General features: G+C 34.5%; 1 protein-coding gene across 2 annotated transcripts in view; it reads right to left on the bottom strand.

Annotated features, from left to right (window-relative positions):
* The window catches only part of AGBL3 (AGBL carboxypeptidase 3), a 95,196-nt gene that overhangs the window by 52,587 nt on the left and 23,999 nt on the right, over nucleotides 1-18,610 (bottom strand). For both annotated transcript variants that reach the window (XM_061165852.1, XM_061165853.1), the window contains exons 5-10: nucleotides 11,774-11,881; nucleotides 8,848-8,986; nucleotides 6,856-7,635; nucleotides 3,248-3,410; nucleotides 1,258-1,384; nucleotides 178-278 (exon numbers count right to left, since the gene is read on the bottom strand). In XM_061165852.1, coding sequence (XP_061021835.1) covers nucleotides 178-278; nucleotides 1,258-1,384; nucleotides 3,248-3,410; nucleotides 6,856-7,635; nucleotides 8,848-8,986; nucleotides 11,774-11,881 — 1,418 coding nt within the window. The remainder of the gene's footprint in view (nucleotides 1-177; nucleotides 279-1,257; nucleotides 1,385-3,247; nucleotides 3,411-6,855; nucleotides 7,636-8,847; nucleotides 8,987-11,773; nucleotides 11,882-18,610) is intronic.

The following is an 18,610-nucleotide window of genomic DNA, read 5'->3' as shown; positions in this document are numbered from 1 at the left end:
ATAGCTATTTCCTAATTAAAGTAACTGAATATTTATAGACACCTGGAACATCAAGTACAACAAAACACTGAATGAACAGTCAGGATGTTAGAAGGAACAAACTGCTGCAGGTCCAAAGGCAGGTGATGTTATCTGGGCATCTGGAGTCTAATGTATGGGCAAATGGACTTTACTTACCTTGGTTCGGTCTGGATCACAGTAGTCCAAGAGAGAATCACAAAAGTGATATCCCATTGACTCCAAGTCTTTTGTGTTGAAATGAGTGCCTCTTTTATTACCTAAAACATCAATAAGTTTATCCACCCTTGATGGTGAGTTAAACATTTTTTTCTTAGCAAGAAGGCCTAAGTTGCAAAACAGAGTATAAACAAAACACCTGATATGATTCCATATTCTGTCTTTTGGATCTTCTACACTGGGGCAGGTCATTAAACAACTGACTATTTTCCCTTGTTCCCTCTCCACTACTTGGACCAAAGGTGACATTTAAATGAACACAGATTAATCTGTGTTGCAAAGCAGAAGAAAATTCAGTCAGAAAGTTATGGACTACTTGGTTACTAGTTATAAGCACCCTAATCATTACTTAGAGAAAAACCTGCAGAAATATTTAATGGTTTCATCATCATTAACAGTGTTAGATCAATTTCAAGGTGCTTAAAAATTAGCCAGAAGTAATATGTCTGGATTTCTGGCACTTTCGAGTTGATACATTTTCTAATAATGTGAGTTACCCTAATATGAGGCATTCTAAGGATATGTTAAATGTGACTAAAAGCTTCCTTAAATGGAACTAAAGCACATGTTTATTTTACTTCAAGGAACCAATTAAAAAAAAAACAAAAACAAAGCCCAGTCAACTCTGTCTTAAAAATAGCAAATCTAGTAAAGATATTTCTATTCTGATATTTTAATTATAAGCATTGCTTTTTCTTGAAATCATTACAGTCATAGGAACTCTTCTAAAGTAAAAACCCTAAACAAGCAATTAAAGATCAGATCATGAAACAACCACTTAGGTATATTATATATGTGCTAAAACTTCCTTTTCTCAACAAAGGAAAATGATGTGATAGAGATACATACAGTAGGCATTTGTTTATTCATCCTATTTATAGAATTGATTAGATTACTGGTATATATCTAACTAGGAAGAAAGTGCTCACTATCCAGTTGTCAAACACTATGAATCTTACATTGAATATGTTCCTTTGGTTTAAATCTCTGACAGTCATGAATGAGGGCCCTCAATCTTACCCAGAGTAGATCCACAAAAAGTGGCCTCCATGGTGAAGCTGTTCCTGATTCCCATTTTCCACATCACCACCCTTCCTGTTCCCTCTTTGCTCTTTTGAATATTAAATTTGCAGGATGAGAATGAAAACTGAAAAGAAGCAAATAAAAATGAGACCCACTGCTCTTCTAATCACAATGCCTGTCATAGGAAGTAGGGTTAGAAATGAAAAAGTAGGTTTGCAAAAGCATAATTCTCTCTAAAGCTAAAATAAAAGCTTCTGGAGCTGCTTTTATTTCCTCATCAGTGGAAATAGCTCATTTTAAGGATGACATATTTACATTTCTGAGAATTATAGGCCTGAATTCTGAAATAAATTTTACTTTATATATATATATATATATATAAAACATATGCATTCAAAACCCAGTTGACTAATTCTTGATAGTGTTGACTTTAAAAGGTTATAGGAAGGAGTCTAAACATATTTAGGAATGATCAGTGTTGTAGATTTTTAGAATAAAGATGCTTTATTATCACATGAAAGATAATTTGAAAATTACCCTGAAAGATTGTTATAACATCAGTATCTACAATGAGTTTTTGTAATTACCATACAATTGAAAAAACTTACTTTGTGTTCCATCCTGTGACTGTTAACACATGTATGTTGTTGTTTAGTCACTAGGTCTGACTCTTTTGTGATCCCACAGATTGTAGCCCACCAGGTTCCTCTGTCCATGGGATTTACCAGTGGGTTGCCATTTCTTTCTCCAGGGAATCTTCCCAACCCAGGGATCAAACTTGCATCTCCTGCATTGGCAGGCGGGTTCTTTACCACTGAGCCACTAAGAAAGCCCTAATACATGTAAAGGTTTGTGAAAACTGTCAACAAATTGGCACTTGCCATGGGTGCCTGCCATCTACCTCTATAAGGATTAAGTCATGTGCTACAGCAGCTTCTGACCTCCAATACTCCCCCTGAAGGAGTTCAGGGTGGAAAGCAAGAATGAGACACTCTGTACTATGGGAAACTGAGGACAGGTCTTTAGATAGTTAGATACTGTCAGGAGCTGATTTTACGAGCTCAGTTCCTATATCTCCTCATATCTAGAAAAGCACTAAGATCCTTCATGGTGACGACTGTTTCTCGAGACTAGCAGAAGCTTCACAAGACCAGCAGAAACTCTGTACAAATATGTGCTTGACTGCATGCACTTCCCGTTTACCAAAATCACATATATACGTATCCTTTCCCCCTGCCTCTCTGGAACAGTTTCTTAGAGCTATCTGATGTGCTGTCTCCCTGGCTACAGTCCTCATATTGCCCCAAATAAAACTTACTCGCAACTTTCACATTGTGCATTTTTTTTTTAGTTGATAAAACACTACCACAAATCAGAATATAGAACAATTCCATCACCTCTTAAAAACCCCCTTGTGCCATCCATTTGCAGTCACAAGTCTTCTGCTTATTTTGGAGCTATGGTAAATGGTTTTGTTTTAAATTTTGGTTTCCAGCTGTTCACTGTGAGTATACAGAACTGCAGCTGGCTTCTGTGGATGTACCCTGTATCCTATGACATTGCTAAACTCACTCAGTTATAGTTTTTGTGGATTGCATGGATTTTCTGTGAAGACAATCACATCTGCCTTTCCTTTCTAGTCTGCCTTTTATTTCTTTTTCTTCCCTTACTGCACTTGTTAGCACCTCCAGTATAAGGATGAATTGAAGGGGTAAGAGTGGATATCCTTACCTTGTTCCTGACTTTAAGAGAAAAACAATCAAGTCTTTTATCATCATGTGTGGTGGTAGGCTAGCGAGCGTTTTTCCCTTCATATTTCAAATTATTAGTTATTAAACATTTCACATCATTGCTTTCTATGGTCAACTGTATAAACCAGTCAAAAAAACTAAATAAAAAAGCAGTTTACTGAATAAGTCTATCCATTCAGCTGTCCTGCATGGACAATATGTAGTAAAGGAAAAGTCAAAATCTTAAAGGTGCTTACTTTATCTGGACAATTTTTGCTCAGCATAAGTGGAAAGATTCGTTGCTGTAAGTATAATGCTTTACATCTATCACTACCATCACAGCCATACATGAATATGTTCTCTTTCTTGCTATGGCCATGAAGGTCACAATACAAAATAACCTCTCGTTTCTCCATCAATCTACCAAGAAGAAAAAGAACAAGTTATTGCATTTTATCTCAACATTTTTCTTCTGTGGTTGTAATTATGAATTAACAAGTCTAACATCCAAATAAATAGCATTTTTTATATCCTAGTTTTCAATTTCTTTTCTTCTGCATATTAATATATAATTTTTTAAACACCTACAATAAACTCCTATTAATTGTATATAAAATGTGAATGCTTTAGCCTTCTACTATAAAGACAAAATTTACCTTATTTCCAAGAATTTCTCCAACAGGATTTCTCTGCTTTTTGGTTGTTTTTTTGTTGTACACTGAAAACAACTCACTCCTATCTTTGCCCATTAGCTCTTAGATTCTTTCAGACTGAAATACCTTCCTTCTTCATCTTTGTAAATGCAAATACTACCCCTTATCCATCAACACTGACCTCAGGTCACACTTCCTCTCTAACTAGTGAGGATCCCTGCCAAATTTTTCTTTTCTTTGAACTCCTGTAGTATTTAATATTGGTACCATTTACTTAACACTTACCTAAATAGATTTTTAGATTTTCCATAGTTAATCTTGTTATAGAAAGGGAATGCTTCAAAATTTCTAAAACAGTGCAATGCATAAAACAGTACCAAATATGTATTAAAATTTGTGCCTGATGACTCAATGCTGAAGCCAGTTAACATTTACCTTTTGAGTAATGTGGTGAATAAATACCATTTTGAGAAAAATGGTACCAAAGTTTGAATTGATTGTTTTTCTAATAAATAACTTCCAGAAATCATTTCTCAAGAGCACAGTTCTTTTAGCCTGTATAATTTAGGCATTCAGTGAATATTAAAGTAATAAAAAATAAGCCCCTCAAAACTGGTTGATGAAAATAACTAGTAGGCTTTCAAAAGGTGAAAAAGTGGTGGTATTAAAGTGGTAGGATTATGGGCATTTTTGCCTTGATTTTCATATTTCCAAACTTCATAAAGCTACTTAAATAACTGAAATTACATACACTGTTTGTTATATCTGGAAGGATAAATATAAATGTTAACAATTTGTACTAATATGAAATGTACTACTTTTATAATATTAAATCTTAAAATCAAAATAGTCAAAGTGTAGCTTTTATTCAAAACAGTACTTTTTTAAACTACAGTGAAATTCCAAGCTGAAATCTGTTATATATATTAGTTCATTGCCCTTTTTTATTTGATGACCAATAAATTCTAACTGATAACATAAGATTGACATAAAGCCTTCAAATGATCATTGCAAGTTCTTAGTACTAGATTATAAAACTATACATTTTAAAATCATTTCCCTAGTTTTAATGAACATCTGGTTTCTTTTAAGTGAGTCAAAAGAAACTCTAAGTAATTAAATCCCAAAGAAATATTAATTACTACTTTTGAAGTGAAACAAGGTAACAGGGTCTCTCATCTTACACTGAATCCCTTTAGAAACAGTTTGGATTTTTTTCTTACCACAGTTAAGATATACTAAGTATCTTACACTAAGTATCCTATACTAAAATCTATTATTTTCAAATACTTTAAATATATCTAATCTTAGGCATACTTTCAGCTGCTCACCTATCCACACATATGTGACTGTCTATTCCATTTACTGTTTATGATTAATTGCATTAAGGTAGTTCTTTTTCTTGCAAGTCTTTCCAAAATTTACTGAATGGATTCCTGCCTTAAGCTTCTTATGAGACAATTTAAGAAGAACTAAGATAAACATCTTTCACAGAGACAAGCCAAGGGGCTTTGGCTGTAATCCATCTTGTGTTGGGCCAGGCACCCTTAATGTCAAAGAGCATTAAGGAGACATTATAAATACTCAAATGGGCTCCAAAGTTCCCTTTCTATTAAAAATAAACTTTAAATTCTGGAATAAATTCAGATTTATATAAAATTGCCAAAAATAGTTGAGAGTGTCCATATGGCTACCCCTTGGTCCATTTTCCCCTAATGTTAACATAACCACATAACCATGAAATATTGTCAAAAACTAGGGAACCAACATTTGGATTTCACAAATTTCCCCAATAATGTCCTTTTTCTGTCCCAGGATCCAATATAAGATACCACATTGCATTTACTCAGCTCTTTTATCTGTCATCCCCAGGAAACTAAGTCAATCGTGGGTTATTCTTTATCACTTAAATATTTCCCAAGTAACTTCAGAGAATCCTGAAGTCCACATCTGTGAGGGGTATAAAACCAGGGTTTTAAAAAAAAAAGAAAAGAAAACTAGGGTTTTCACTCCTTTTTGTGGCAATCTGCATTTCACTCTCCATGTGTCTAAGATGAAAAGGATTAACTGAAAGTTGAGGCTGAACTCAGACAACTAGAGCCATGCTGGGAGCTTCGGAAGCCTGTCAGCTCCTCTAAGGGACTGAGGTGGTCCTTCTTGAAACAGGGCTCTGACGCTTGCACTAGTAGCCCTGGCGACAGAGCTGGGTGAGGATACAAACACTGTAACAGTACTTATCAGTGTAACATCTGAACAACCCTAAAAAGTTTACAAAGAGTTTTTACATCTATATCTAATTCATTAACTCCTTTTCTTTTTACATTTGAGGAAACAATGAATACATTTAGAACTTACAATATTCCAGTAATACTGGACACTTTATTCTGAGCACTTTAGTAATAATCTCATTTAATCCTCCTGTTTGTGAGGTAAGTATTACTATTCCCACTTTACAAATAGATGAGGAAATGGAGGTTTGGGTTTGTTTTTAAACTGCTCAAGATCACACAGTTACCAAATGACAGAGCAGGGATTCCCATTTGATGTGTTTTCATTTCAGTCTCCACATTCTTAACCAACAAAGTTAAGAGGCTTTGGACTTGGAATGGGTATTGTTTCACTCCAATAAATCTTTCTACTCTAGCAACGCCTGTTTCTGATTGTTATTACTTGAATCTATTAAAGAATTCACCCAGTAATCCAACAAGTCTTTAAATATTACATGCATTTTACTGTTCTGATTCTTTAGACAATTTAAAGCTGTTCATTTTTTTCTAGGGGCAAACAAGACTATTCATGAAAGCTTAAATAAGTATGCAACTTATCATCATCCTAAGAGACTCATCACAGAGCAATGTGTGGTCAATGCAGTACTCAAAGACTCTAGATGTAATTAATTTTCTAGATGTAATTAATGAGGGATTCTCAAGGATTCCAAAAGAAACATTATTAGCTTTAGGAAGAAACGAAATTTAGGACAGGCAAATTTAAGTTTCACTAAGCTATTAAAATGCTGTTTAGAGAAAGCTAGTGAATGTAGTGGCATAATGCCAGAAAGCTATAGAAGCAGAGTTGGGAAGAATGACGGAAAAAATTAACTAGCTAAACTATCTTAAGGAAAGTTAAAGAGTAAAGTAAGTGGGATTGTGGGAGCAAAATTCTTACTATCAAGTTTACTAAATAAGCAGAGGGTAATTTGAGGCTTATTTTACCTCCGGATCATGTTCCGGGTATACCAGACAGAAGGAAATGATTCCTTCAGGAGAGATGTATAGTTACGGTTTAAATCCCGTCCAGCTAAGGAACAACGATAATTTCCTACAATCACACCATCTGGATTCAGCATGGGTACCACCTTGAAGACGAACGTGTCCCGAAGCAACTTTGCATCACTTGAGTTTCCTAAAATATAATCTAGGAAGCCTTTCATGATCCAAGAGCTGTTGGTTTCTCCTGGATGTACCCTTGCAGTCAGAATCACGGCCTTCCGCTTTCTTGACTCACTGTTCTTCAAGGGGGTAGTAATCGTTAAAATATACACCATGTTCCTAGCAATTGTGTGGCACAAGACACGTATTTTACAAAACTTTGACCGTACTGGGTCATTATTGATGCCAGACAGGTATTCTTGCAGGTTTGTGTAAGTGTACGGATAGCAGTGAGCAAAGTAGCAGGTATCTTTACTGTGTGGAAATTGAAACGTCCATGTAAGTGAAAAATGATGGTGCCTATCTTGCCCCTGGTTGTTTCTATAATACTTGATCTGGTCTCCTATTCTCTGCCAGCCAATATTATGAGCGCTGGCCTCTTTCTCAGAATAAAACAGTGGGCGCATACCCCGATTATAAAGACTAGCAGGCTTGGTGAAATTGATAATAGTGAATCTGTAGACTATTCCTGCTTGAGTATTAGTGACTTGGAAATAGTACCACTGGGTGTGTTTATTTGTGAACAGGTCAGGTCGCACAGTCAGCTGGTATTCATATTCTGCCCTAATACACAGAAAAAGGAAGGGGGGGGGGAGACATAAAAATATAAAAATGACATTCAACTTTAAATAATAAAAGTAATAATAAATATACAAATAATAACCTACCTATTCATGGAAAGCTTTCTATTTGGGAAACAGTGTTTATTAAGTAGTATCTAATACCAAGTTATTGCAAAAGATCAATGTTTTGAAATTTTCTCTTTTAACTGGATGTGAAACTGATTCTATGCCAATTCTGAAGCCTTTTTATCCCTCTGTAATTCAAGAGAGCACATTAAAAAAATGGGCATTTGACAAAAATTTATGTATTTCAACCCAGTTATGTTTCCTATAAAAGAAGTGATTAAAGAGTTCTTAAGTTTTTAAGAATTAAAGTCCAGTGTCTTTTTCTTTTTTTACTTCAGACACATTTGTTTTATATTAGATTCTAACTCTAGAGATCTGAAATACATATCACTAACAAAGGTTAAAAATATATATAAATTACTATGAGCATATGAATTATAAAATTTTAAACTCTTTGAGAGGACAGGAACTATATTTGATAACTATTTGCATTCCCCATACTTAATCATTGAGGATACTTAAATAAAAGCAAATATAACTTCATTAGTACATTACTTATACATACAACAATTTTACCTGGTTAGTTGTGACTTTTTTCTTTACCAAGTAACTTCCTATTCTATGAGCATTACACACTTATTATGTGTGTGTATGTGTTTGTGTGAATTGGTGAAATGAATGTTGCAAAACCTGAAGAGCTATTGAATCTAGGTGATGAGTATATGTAGAACTGTATTATGCTCCGTACTTTTTTTTTATGCTCTGTACTTTATGTTTAAAATTTTTCATAAAATTTTTTTAAAAAAAGAATATCCTTGAATTGTATGCATATTCCCAAGCATGTTTTATAGAACACTCATCTGAAGACCTATTCCATTAAAAAGTTGGAGAAGCAGTGTTCATGTGTGTTTAACAGTTCATACTGGCATACTAAAAATGTACACTACAGAAACCTGCTGAACTTTAATTCTTAGCTCTCAAAATTGTTTGAATACAGAACCTTCCATACCTACCCTCTTATGATAATCTCTAATTAGCATCTACACTTCAAGGAATTATAGTTCAGCAATGGATACTAAAACTATTGTGCCTAATACAGGAAATAGTTGATAGTCTAATTCCTCAAATAAAAATAATTAAAACCTACACTTTGACTACCTTCTGCAGATTACCACTCTCAAACCTTGCTTCAAACATCAAAGTATCGTCACAGTTATCCACAGGCTGCTTCAAGGGTGTCCGGTTGCCCCCAACTCGGGAATATACAAAACACGGCTCTTTGTAGGCTGATGAGAGACCATAAAGATGTTCAAGCCATATCTAAAGTCTATAGGCTATTCTGCATAGAGTTTGAAGCTATAGTATAACTGAAGTGTCACTAAGGGTTATACATTTTACTAACATATAGGTTTATGTTGAAATAAGAAAGTCTGAGTATTTAGATTAGAGAAGCAATGCCTAAAATAAGTTCATGTATTTCTCACAGTAGAAATACATGAATTCTACTTCTGGTTATAATGAAGTAATTGTTCCTGAAACTGTCTTTTCACTGTAAATGACTATAAAACTGGACCAAAAAAAATATGAATTAACTATTTCCACGCATTCAGACAACACAAACATTAGAACTACATTAGATTTCTTGGGAGTACTTTTTACCTCTTAGAAAGATGACACTTAAGGATAGCGTAACAGTCTTGTTGAGCTGAGGAGGCACAACTGTTGCCTAGGGCTGCTGAAGTCAGCACCCTAGGTACTAGAAGAAGAAGCTACACAGAGGGAGGGCTTCGGTAGTCCACACGGTGGCTGCCTGGCTGCAGACTTGGCTGTACAAGCACAGGATAAGGTTGAGGAGACAGGACAGAGTGCTCCTGAGATAGCAGAGGATAAACATCCTGGCATATACTGAAATTCCAACTTATCCAGAATAGAAAGGCTTCACTGAGCACTGCAGGCATTTAACTGTGACTCTAGAAATGTTGAACATTAGGCATAAAAACCATATTTAGGAGAAGGGTCATGACCTAGAATGAAGGATAAAATAAAAACAGACCTGTTTTTATAAAGAAAGTAAACCAATTCTAAGAGAAGCAAAATGATTTGTCAGCAATTTAGCTGCCTACCAGAAAAAAAATTCAGTGCAATTTAAAAAAAGAAAACTCCAAAACATGTCTTTCACAATTTCCCACATGTGATTAAAAAAAATTATGAAGCATACAGAGAATGAGGAAATGTGATCCAATAAATATTTATATATTTAACAGACCCCAAGATAACTCAGATGGTACAATTAACAGAGAAAGACTCTGAATTTATGTTAAAAGGAAAAGATAATGAATAAACAGATCAACTAATTAAAAAAGGAAACTATAAAAAGAATGAAATGGAAATTCTAAAAATAAAAAGTATAATAACAGAAATGAAAGATTTACCAGACGCGTTTAAGAGAAATTGAATATTGCAAAAAAAAAAAAAAAAGACTCAGTGAACTTACAAACAAATGAATACAATTATCCAAACTCAAGACCAGAGATAAAAAAAAGAACAAAGATCCAGTGAATGTGGGACATAACTAGAAATCTACCACATTTATACTCGAAATTCCAAAGGACAGAAAAGAAAATATCATGGAGAAATTATGTGAAGAAATAATGGTTGAAAATTTCTCAAATTTGGATAGACAGAACTAATAAACTATGGATCCAAGATGTTCAGCAAACTGCAAGCAGGATAAATGCAACGATAACCAAATCTAGGCAGATCACAGACAGAAGACACAACATATATAATGTGGAACAATGATATAAATTATGTCTGACTTTTTCTTAAAGAGAACAGATGTCATGAGATAATGGAACAATATCTTTAAAGAAATAAGAATATTTAAAAGAAAAAATGTGAACCCCAAATTCTTTATGTCCAGCTGTGTGGGGACTTCCTTCTCCTGCAGCTACAGGTCTCGACGCCAGTCTGCTCTCTCACCCCTTCGAGTGGAGGAGAAACAATGATTCTGTTCTGTCGACAGCTCAGTGTTCTCACCACCCCTTATTAGTCTCCCTTGATTCTGTCCACCCTGTTATAGGATGTCTTTTCATTAAAATTTCTTAAATTACGTTTGCCATCCAATTCCTGACAAGACCTTGACTGACTCACCTCAGCTACTTTAATTTTATATTATATCTCATTTAAGTTATGTGTGGAAGTTATAAGGTAGGTTAGCTGGGTAAATATTTGAAATCAATTTGAAAAAAATCAGAGGTGCTTTCTCACCTCAGTTGTTTAAAAATGCATGAATATATGATTTCTGTAATCTGCAATATATGATTGCTTACTATATAGGAAGCAATCCCTGTGAATTCCTCTATTTTGCCAACTCTTTAAATAAAATACATGTTCCCTGGAAGTTATCTTTAATATATATACTCTAAGATATACAAATGTGATGGTGAAACTGTACAGGAGTCCCATACTTCCTGACATTAGGGTTTCAGGAGCAGCAGTTTAGAATACAGGTTGAGACTTCTATGTTTGATTATTAGTACACCTGACCATAAAGCAGAGATTTTTACATTACTGGAACTCTCAAAGTGCCGATTATTAATCCTGAGTGTTAAGAACACTTTCCTGAGATATAATCTTGGATAGTATTTGTGATGTGGGATTTTTTTTGGCAGTTCCAAGCCATGCATCAAACTGGCATGAAATGAAAATAAACCATTTGAAAGACTGCATGAATGTGACCTATAGACAGACAGGTGCAGAGCACTCTGCTGGATATATCTTTGAAAACTGATGTAAAGTTTAATTCCATCTCAATAAAACTCTTCATTCTCATGGTCAACATGATGCTTCATTTTAAAATAACTGTGCATAAACTGCAGTATGCACCTTCAAGAATACAATTAGCACTGAATCAACATCTGGATCAATATTAACCAAACATGGTTATGGAGTCAGGGATTTCCTGGTAATTGGCAATTTCCACTATACACAGCAGAACAAATACAACTAATAGATTAGCCCAGACACCAAATTATTATATTTTATCGCAACATGTCTCATTATGTACCCACCATCTTCGGCTAGATAAACCACAGTTTCTTCCTTGGAGTTTGCATAAAGGGGTTCCATCTCCAGGCCCGTGGGGATGTACATTGGCTCAGGATTCGAAGGGGTCCAATCTGGAGAAAAACCATTATTTGAATATGACTTCAAAATAAAGCAGTAAGATTTTATTGTATATTTTCAAATTATTCATTGGTAGATCTAGGCTCAAATCCAGCAAAGCTGGATTTCTCATTGAAAGTAATAATGAGCATGGTCACACTTTAACAAAACCCATAACATCTTATTCACACCTTGTGCTCAGTCACTCAGTCATGTCTGACTTTTTGTGAAACCCATGGACCAGTCTCCTCTGTCCATGGGGTTTTCCAGGCAAGAATACTGGAGTGGATGGCCATTTCCTACTCCAATTTGCACCTTGGTTCTAAGTCATTATATAGTTCACGATTATTTTGTGTCACCACAGATTTAACGCTAAAGATTCTATTACTCCTGGGTGCTTGATGCCTCTCTAACCTATCTTTGGGAAACTTACTCACCTTTTTATTCTCCCTTTCCCTGCATCTTCAGTCTCTTGCTTCCTCATGGTTGCCTCCTAAGTTTGCACGCATGGTTCAAGTTTCTTTTGTCTCCCCACTGGAAGGCAGTCCTTGGAGCCACATCTTTTCCTTTACCTATACCAGCTTTCCTGCTCTTCATTATTTTTAGGGCCAGATTTTTGACCATGATCTACCTGGTTGGGAAAAAATGACTTCACGGTCCAACCACCCCTGTTGTTCCCACTTTTTAGTGGACAAGAATTTGGTGATGACTCATTCTACTTATACTACTTATTATTGGCTGCTGTGTGTCAGACTGTGCTTCACTCTTGGAATAGAAATGCTCCAGTAGAGGGAGCCAGCCTCTATGATCCCAAATACATTTGCTGAAACAAAAAGAACTTGGTGATGAGAAACAAGTGTTGCTGGACAAATACGTTTTTGGTGTTATATGTACAACTGCTTTCGCAGCAAAAGTGTATTTGACATGATGAATAAGGGTCAAGTCTAGCTACAGAAAAAGCACAGAGCAGAATATCAATGCAAATATTCAACAGTGTACGTTGTAGGGTTAACAACAACACACAACTGATAACAAACAATAAAACAAATTAAAATTTAGAAGTAAGACTCTCATTAGTTGAAAACAATCAACTCAAACCAAAATTAACAATGAACTGATAATACAGCACCTGTTTTGAAATTTTGGGGAATTTTAGCTCTTTTTTTTTTTTTAACCATCTTGATACAAAAAGCTGTACAGTCTGGCCTTTAAATAGTACAGTAATCTCATTTTATATCTTCATGCAATTTGAGGATACCTTTTCTCACTTAGGTTACAAAGTTGTTTCATTTCCTTCTACCTCTTCTTAAAAGGTTCACAGAGGAATTAACCTGATGTCTGTGTACAAATGGAATATGACTTGCCATCCCTGTAAACTTCGAGACTACTTTAGAAAACCTATTGACAGGCTGTATTCCTATAACTGTGGTATTTTATTAATAGAAATTCTTTGGCTATTGATTATAAAAGGTGTTCCTCTCCCAAGATTAATTTATGTCCCATTTTCCAATGCTGAATAAAAGGTTCAGAATAAGTGATGGGCTATATCTGGCCCATGGGCTATAGTTTATTACTACAGAGCCTGGACTCTAAGCCTTAGCTTTTCCTACATAAGAAATCTCCCCAAATCTTAGTTATCTCAGCTTGGTGATTCTTTTGGTATGGGTTAGGTCCAGTCATGTATCTTGATCAGCTGCAGGTTAGTTGGAGGCTGGCTGATCTAGGATAACCTCAGTTCATCTCTGCTTCACTCTCATTATCCAGAAAGCTAGCAAGGAATCGTTCCATGGTGGCTGAACAGGGTTTAAGAGAAAGCACAAGTGTATAGGCTCTTGAAGCCTAGGTCAACACTGGCATGCTTTCTTTTCTGCCACACTCAATCTGGCTAAAGCAAGTCACAAGGCCATCTCAGATTCAAGGGATAGGGCAAGAGTATACCTCTTCATGGAAGGAGACTCAAAGTGGTATTTCAAAGGGTGAGGATATTTGGATCCACATGGAGAATCATGGCTACTTTCTAAATTGAGAAAAATTTACATATTATATATGATACACTCATAAAACAGTACAGTTTAATGAGTTTTAAAAGTATATAATCATGTAAACAACACACCTATCAAAATATAGAACATTTTTTTTTTTATCATCTTAGAAAGTTTCCTCTTGCCCTTTCAAGTCAACCCCTACCACTGGTTTCTGTGACTGTAAACCAGTCTGCCTATTCTACAACTTCATATAATTGGAATCATATATAGTCATCTGTTTCTGGCCTCTTTAACTCAGTATAATGTTTTTGGAATTCATCTATGTTATGTTTACCAGGTTTTATTTTCCTTTTTATTGTTCATATGTATGCCATTGTATGGCTATACCATAGTTTGGATATCCATTCTTCTACTGAACTGGTTCCAGTTTTTTACTTTTGTGAATAAATATGAAAATTAAAATTATATGCAACTATTTTTGAAGACATTTAATTTCTCTAAATACCTAGGAGTAGAACTGTTGGTCACAGAGTAGATACATATATATTTTTTGTTGTTTTTGTTAAAAAAAAACCTACCACCAAACCTTTTGTATTAGAATTCCAGTTCTACATTCTATTATTTGGGGTTGTCAGCCTTATTAAAAAAAAACCAAAACTGCTGCCATCCCAGACGTAAAGTTGTTATCTCACTGTGATTTTAATTTTCATATCCTATGTTGAACATTTTCCCGTATGTTCCTTAGCCATTATATGTCGTGCTTTAAGAACAGTTAGCTCAAAAAAAAAAAAAAAGTTTGCTCAAGTCTTTTCCCCATTTTTAATTAAGTTTTTTTCTTTTTAATATTTATTTGTAATAATTCTTCATATATTCTGCATACAAGTCCTTTGTCAGATATACATTGGGAATATTTTCTTACAGACTGTGGCTTGCCTTTTCATTTTATTCACTGTGTCTTTTGATGAGAATTTTTAATATCAATGAAGTCAAGTTTATTAATATTTTCATTGTTTCCTTTTTCTTTCTGGAGTCTCCCTACAGTATTGTTGCCTTATTCTCTGGTTATGAAGATACTGTCTGGTTTTCTTTTAGGACTTTAAAATGTTAACTTTCATGTTTAGGTCTACAATCTATTTTGAATTAAATTTTAGTGTATTAAGTGAGATAGAGGTCAAGGTTTATTGTTTTCTACATGGATCCCAAGTCATTACAGCACAAATTATTGAAAAGAATTTTTCTTTATTCCCACTGGATGGTTTTGGTTCTCTGTCAACAATCACTTGTTGACCTCTTTCTGGATTCTATTCTGTTGCACTGATGTATTTCTTTTTTTGCCAATTATTTGTGCTTACTTTTCAAATCTACCAAAACATACTACTATCTATAGCTCACATGACCAGAAACAAACCAAATGTTTAAACAAATTGTTTATTAGGAATTAGAAATATAGCTCAGTGATTTATCACAAAGCAGATACCACTCAGGTCAAGAAATACTATATTGCAGGTATCACAGGTGCCCCACTCATGTCCCCTTCTAATCACTACCTTTAAAGGTAACCATTAGCCTTCTAGTATAATCACTTCCTATTTTCCTTTATAATTTTCAACTTAAGTATTCACATATATACCTATACATAATATATAGTTTATATTTACACAAATATACACATAAAACTATAGTTTTGTTTTGCCTACTTTTGAACTGAACTACATAGACTATATTCTGTGATTTTAAACATATATTTGTGAAATCAGTCATGGTATGTGGCTGTAATTTGTTCATTTTAATTGCTATATAATATGTAACTATAAAAATGTTATAATTTATTTATCAGCTTCTACTTGTAATGGACATTGGGGCTCTGTTGGTTTGGGGGTATTATGAACAACAGTGCTACAAACAGCGAGCATATGTGCCCACATTTCTCTTGGGTATATATCTGGGAGTAAGGATTCTAGATCGTAGGGCATGTGTAGCTTCAATTTTAGTAGATCATACAAAGCTGTAATCCAAACCACCTTACATACCCACTAGCAGGTTATGAAGGCTGTAGCTGCTCCACATTCTCACCAATGTTTAGTACAAGTTAAAACCTGGTCTCTCATGATTTTTAAGAAACAGTATACTCAGCCTTGTTAATAATCAGAAATGCACATTAAAACCACAATGAGACACCACTTCATAGTAAGGTTCAGGGATATGTTTACTGGCCATTTGGATATCCTTTTTAATAATGTGCCTGTTCAAATCTCTTGCCTGTTTTCCAACTGGGTTGCCTTTTCCTTATTATTTGTAGAAGGGCTTTTGTATATTCTAGATGTGACCTCTTTGACAGGTATATATTGCAGACTGCAAATATATAATCCCAATCTATAACTTGCCTTGATTTTTTTTAATAATGTACTGAAGTTCTTGACTTTGCTATAGTCAAAATTTTCAAAACTTTCCCTTATGGTTAGCATGTTTTATTCCTTTTTATTAATATGTTCCATTAATAAAATGTGTTCCATTTTATCCTTTCCCAATTTCAGTATCATGAAGATATTATCCTGTATTGTTTTCTGGAAGTTTTGTTGTTTTTAAATGTAGATGTACATTTACATCTACAACCAACCTGTAGGAGTGAAGTGGGTTTTCATTTTTTAAATACTGAAATCCAGTTATTCTAGCACTATTCATTGAAAAGACTACCTTTCAATTATTCTTCTGAAATTTCACTTTTATTATAAATCAGGTGTCCATTTGATCACTTTCCAAAAAACACTGTACACTTCGGCTATCACTCTCCAATCTCCTAGTCTTCAAGCCTCTAAGCAACCATTAATCTACTTTCTGTATATATTTGCCTATTCTGGACATTTCAGTTAAATGGAATCATACAATGTTTGTCCTTTTGTGTCTGGCTTCTGAATGTTTTCAAGGTGAATCTCTGTTGCAGCATGTATGAGCACCTCATTCCTTTTTATGTACAATTAATAGTCCATGTGGGTATACCACACTTAGTTTAACCTTTCATCCACTGATGGACATCTGGGTTGTTTCCACCTTGGGCTATTACGAGTCATGTTGGCATATTAACACATGTACTTTTTTGGGGGCATGTTTTCATTTCTCTTAGGTATATAACAGGAATGGAACTGTTGGGTCAAATGGAAACCCTGATACACTTTGGAAAGAAGTGCCCAACTTTCCCAAAGTAGCTGTAAGATTTGAGGGTTCTGATTTCCCATCAACTTTGTCATCTGATTTTTTATTCTAGTCAGCCTAGTGAGTATAAAATGGTATCTCATTGTAATATTAATTTGCACTGCCCTAGTGACTAATGATGATGAACATCTTTTCATGCGTTTACTGGCCATGTGTTCTTCTTTAGAGAAATGTTTATTCAGATCCCTTGCCACTTTTAAACTGGGTTGTCTTTTACTGAGTTATAAGAGTTCTGTATGTTCTTTACAAGTCCTTTATAAGATATAATTGTTTGCAAATATTCTCTTTCATTCTTTAGGTTGTATTTTCTTGTTTTTGATAGTTTCCTTTGTAGAATGAAAGTTTTAAGTTTTGATAAAATCCAGTTTATTCATTTTTCTTGTTTCTGTTGCTTATACTTTTGGTCTTCTAACTAAGAATCCATTGCCAAATCCAAGATCATAAAGATTTAGCTCTGTATTTTTTTTCTAAAAGCTTTATAGTTTTGGCTCTTACATTTAGGTCTTCATCCATTTGGAATTAATTTTTTTTATACGGTGTGAGGTAAGGATCAAACTTATTCACACTGCAAATGTGTGTATATGAATGGCAAAAGCAGATATCCTTGTCTTGTCTTTGCTCTTATAGGGAAAAGCATCCAGTCTCTATTCTGTTTCACTAATCTATCTATATATATACCCATTCACTAATACCACAAGGCTGTTACCGCTGTAGCTACATAAAAGGTCTTGAAATCGGGTAAGCTGATTGCTCCCACTTTATGCTTCCTTTCAAATTATTTTAACTATTCTAGTTATTTTACCTTTCCATATAAATATGTCTGTATCTTCAAAAAGTCTTGACAGGAATTGCCTGGAAACTGTATATTAATTTGGGAAGAACTGACACCTTTACTAGATTGGGTTTTCCAATCAACGATCACGGAGATTTATTGACATCTTCTTTGATGCCTTTCATTAGCATTGTGTAGTTTTAAGCATACAAGTCTTAAAGGTGTTTTGTTAAATTCACACCTAAGTATTTAAAATTTCCAAGTGATTGCAATGACATTGTTGTATACTGTGGTAGGGATTTGGATTACACAGACATATGCATTTGTTAAAATTCACAGACAGATATACTTAGATTTGTACATTTCATTGAATGTAGAATTTAGCTCAAAATAAAAAAAGAATCACAAAGACTGAACTTTAGAGGTGAAATGTAAGAATGGCTACAATTTACTCTGAAATAAATGGAATGAGATGTCCCTCTTTTTGCTCCAGGCCCATAACTTATGGGTTTCTATTAACTTTATCAGGCACCTGGGTCTTATTTCAGGACCATCTTACCTAAAATCACCCACTCTTTCCTCTTAAATAAGATATCTCAGTGGACTAAGGACTAATAAGCCCATGTTTCACACATATCTGTTATTTCATGTATTTGGTATTTTTTAACTTTTAAGGGACAGTATGACTCAGCTATGGCTTTCTGAGGCCTTGACACAGTCAAAAACAAAAAAACTGTAGCTGGACTTTAATTGAATATTATTTACCAGCATCATCA

The sequence above is a fragment of the Dama dama genome, chromosome 18 (genome assembly GCF_033118175.1).
Source record: "Dama dama isolate Ldn47 chromosome 18, ASM3311817v1, whole genome shotgun sequence".
NCBI lineage: Eukaryota > Metazoa > Chordata > Mammalia > Artiodactyla > Cervidae > Dama > Dama dama.
This window is presented reverse-complemented; position numbering and strand designations above follow the sequence as displayed.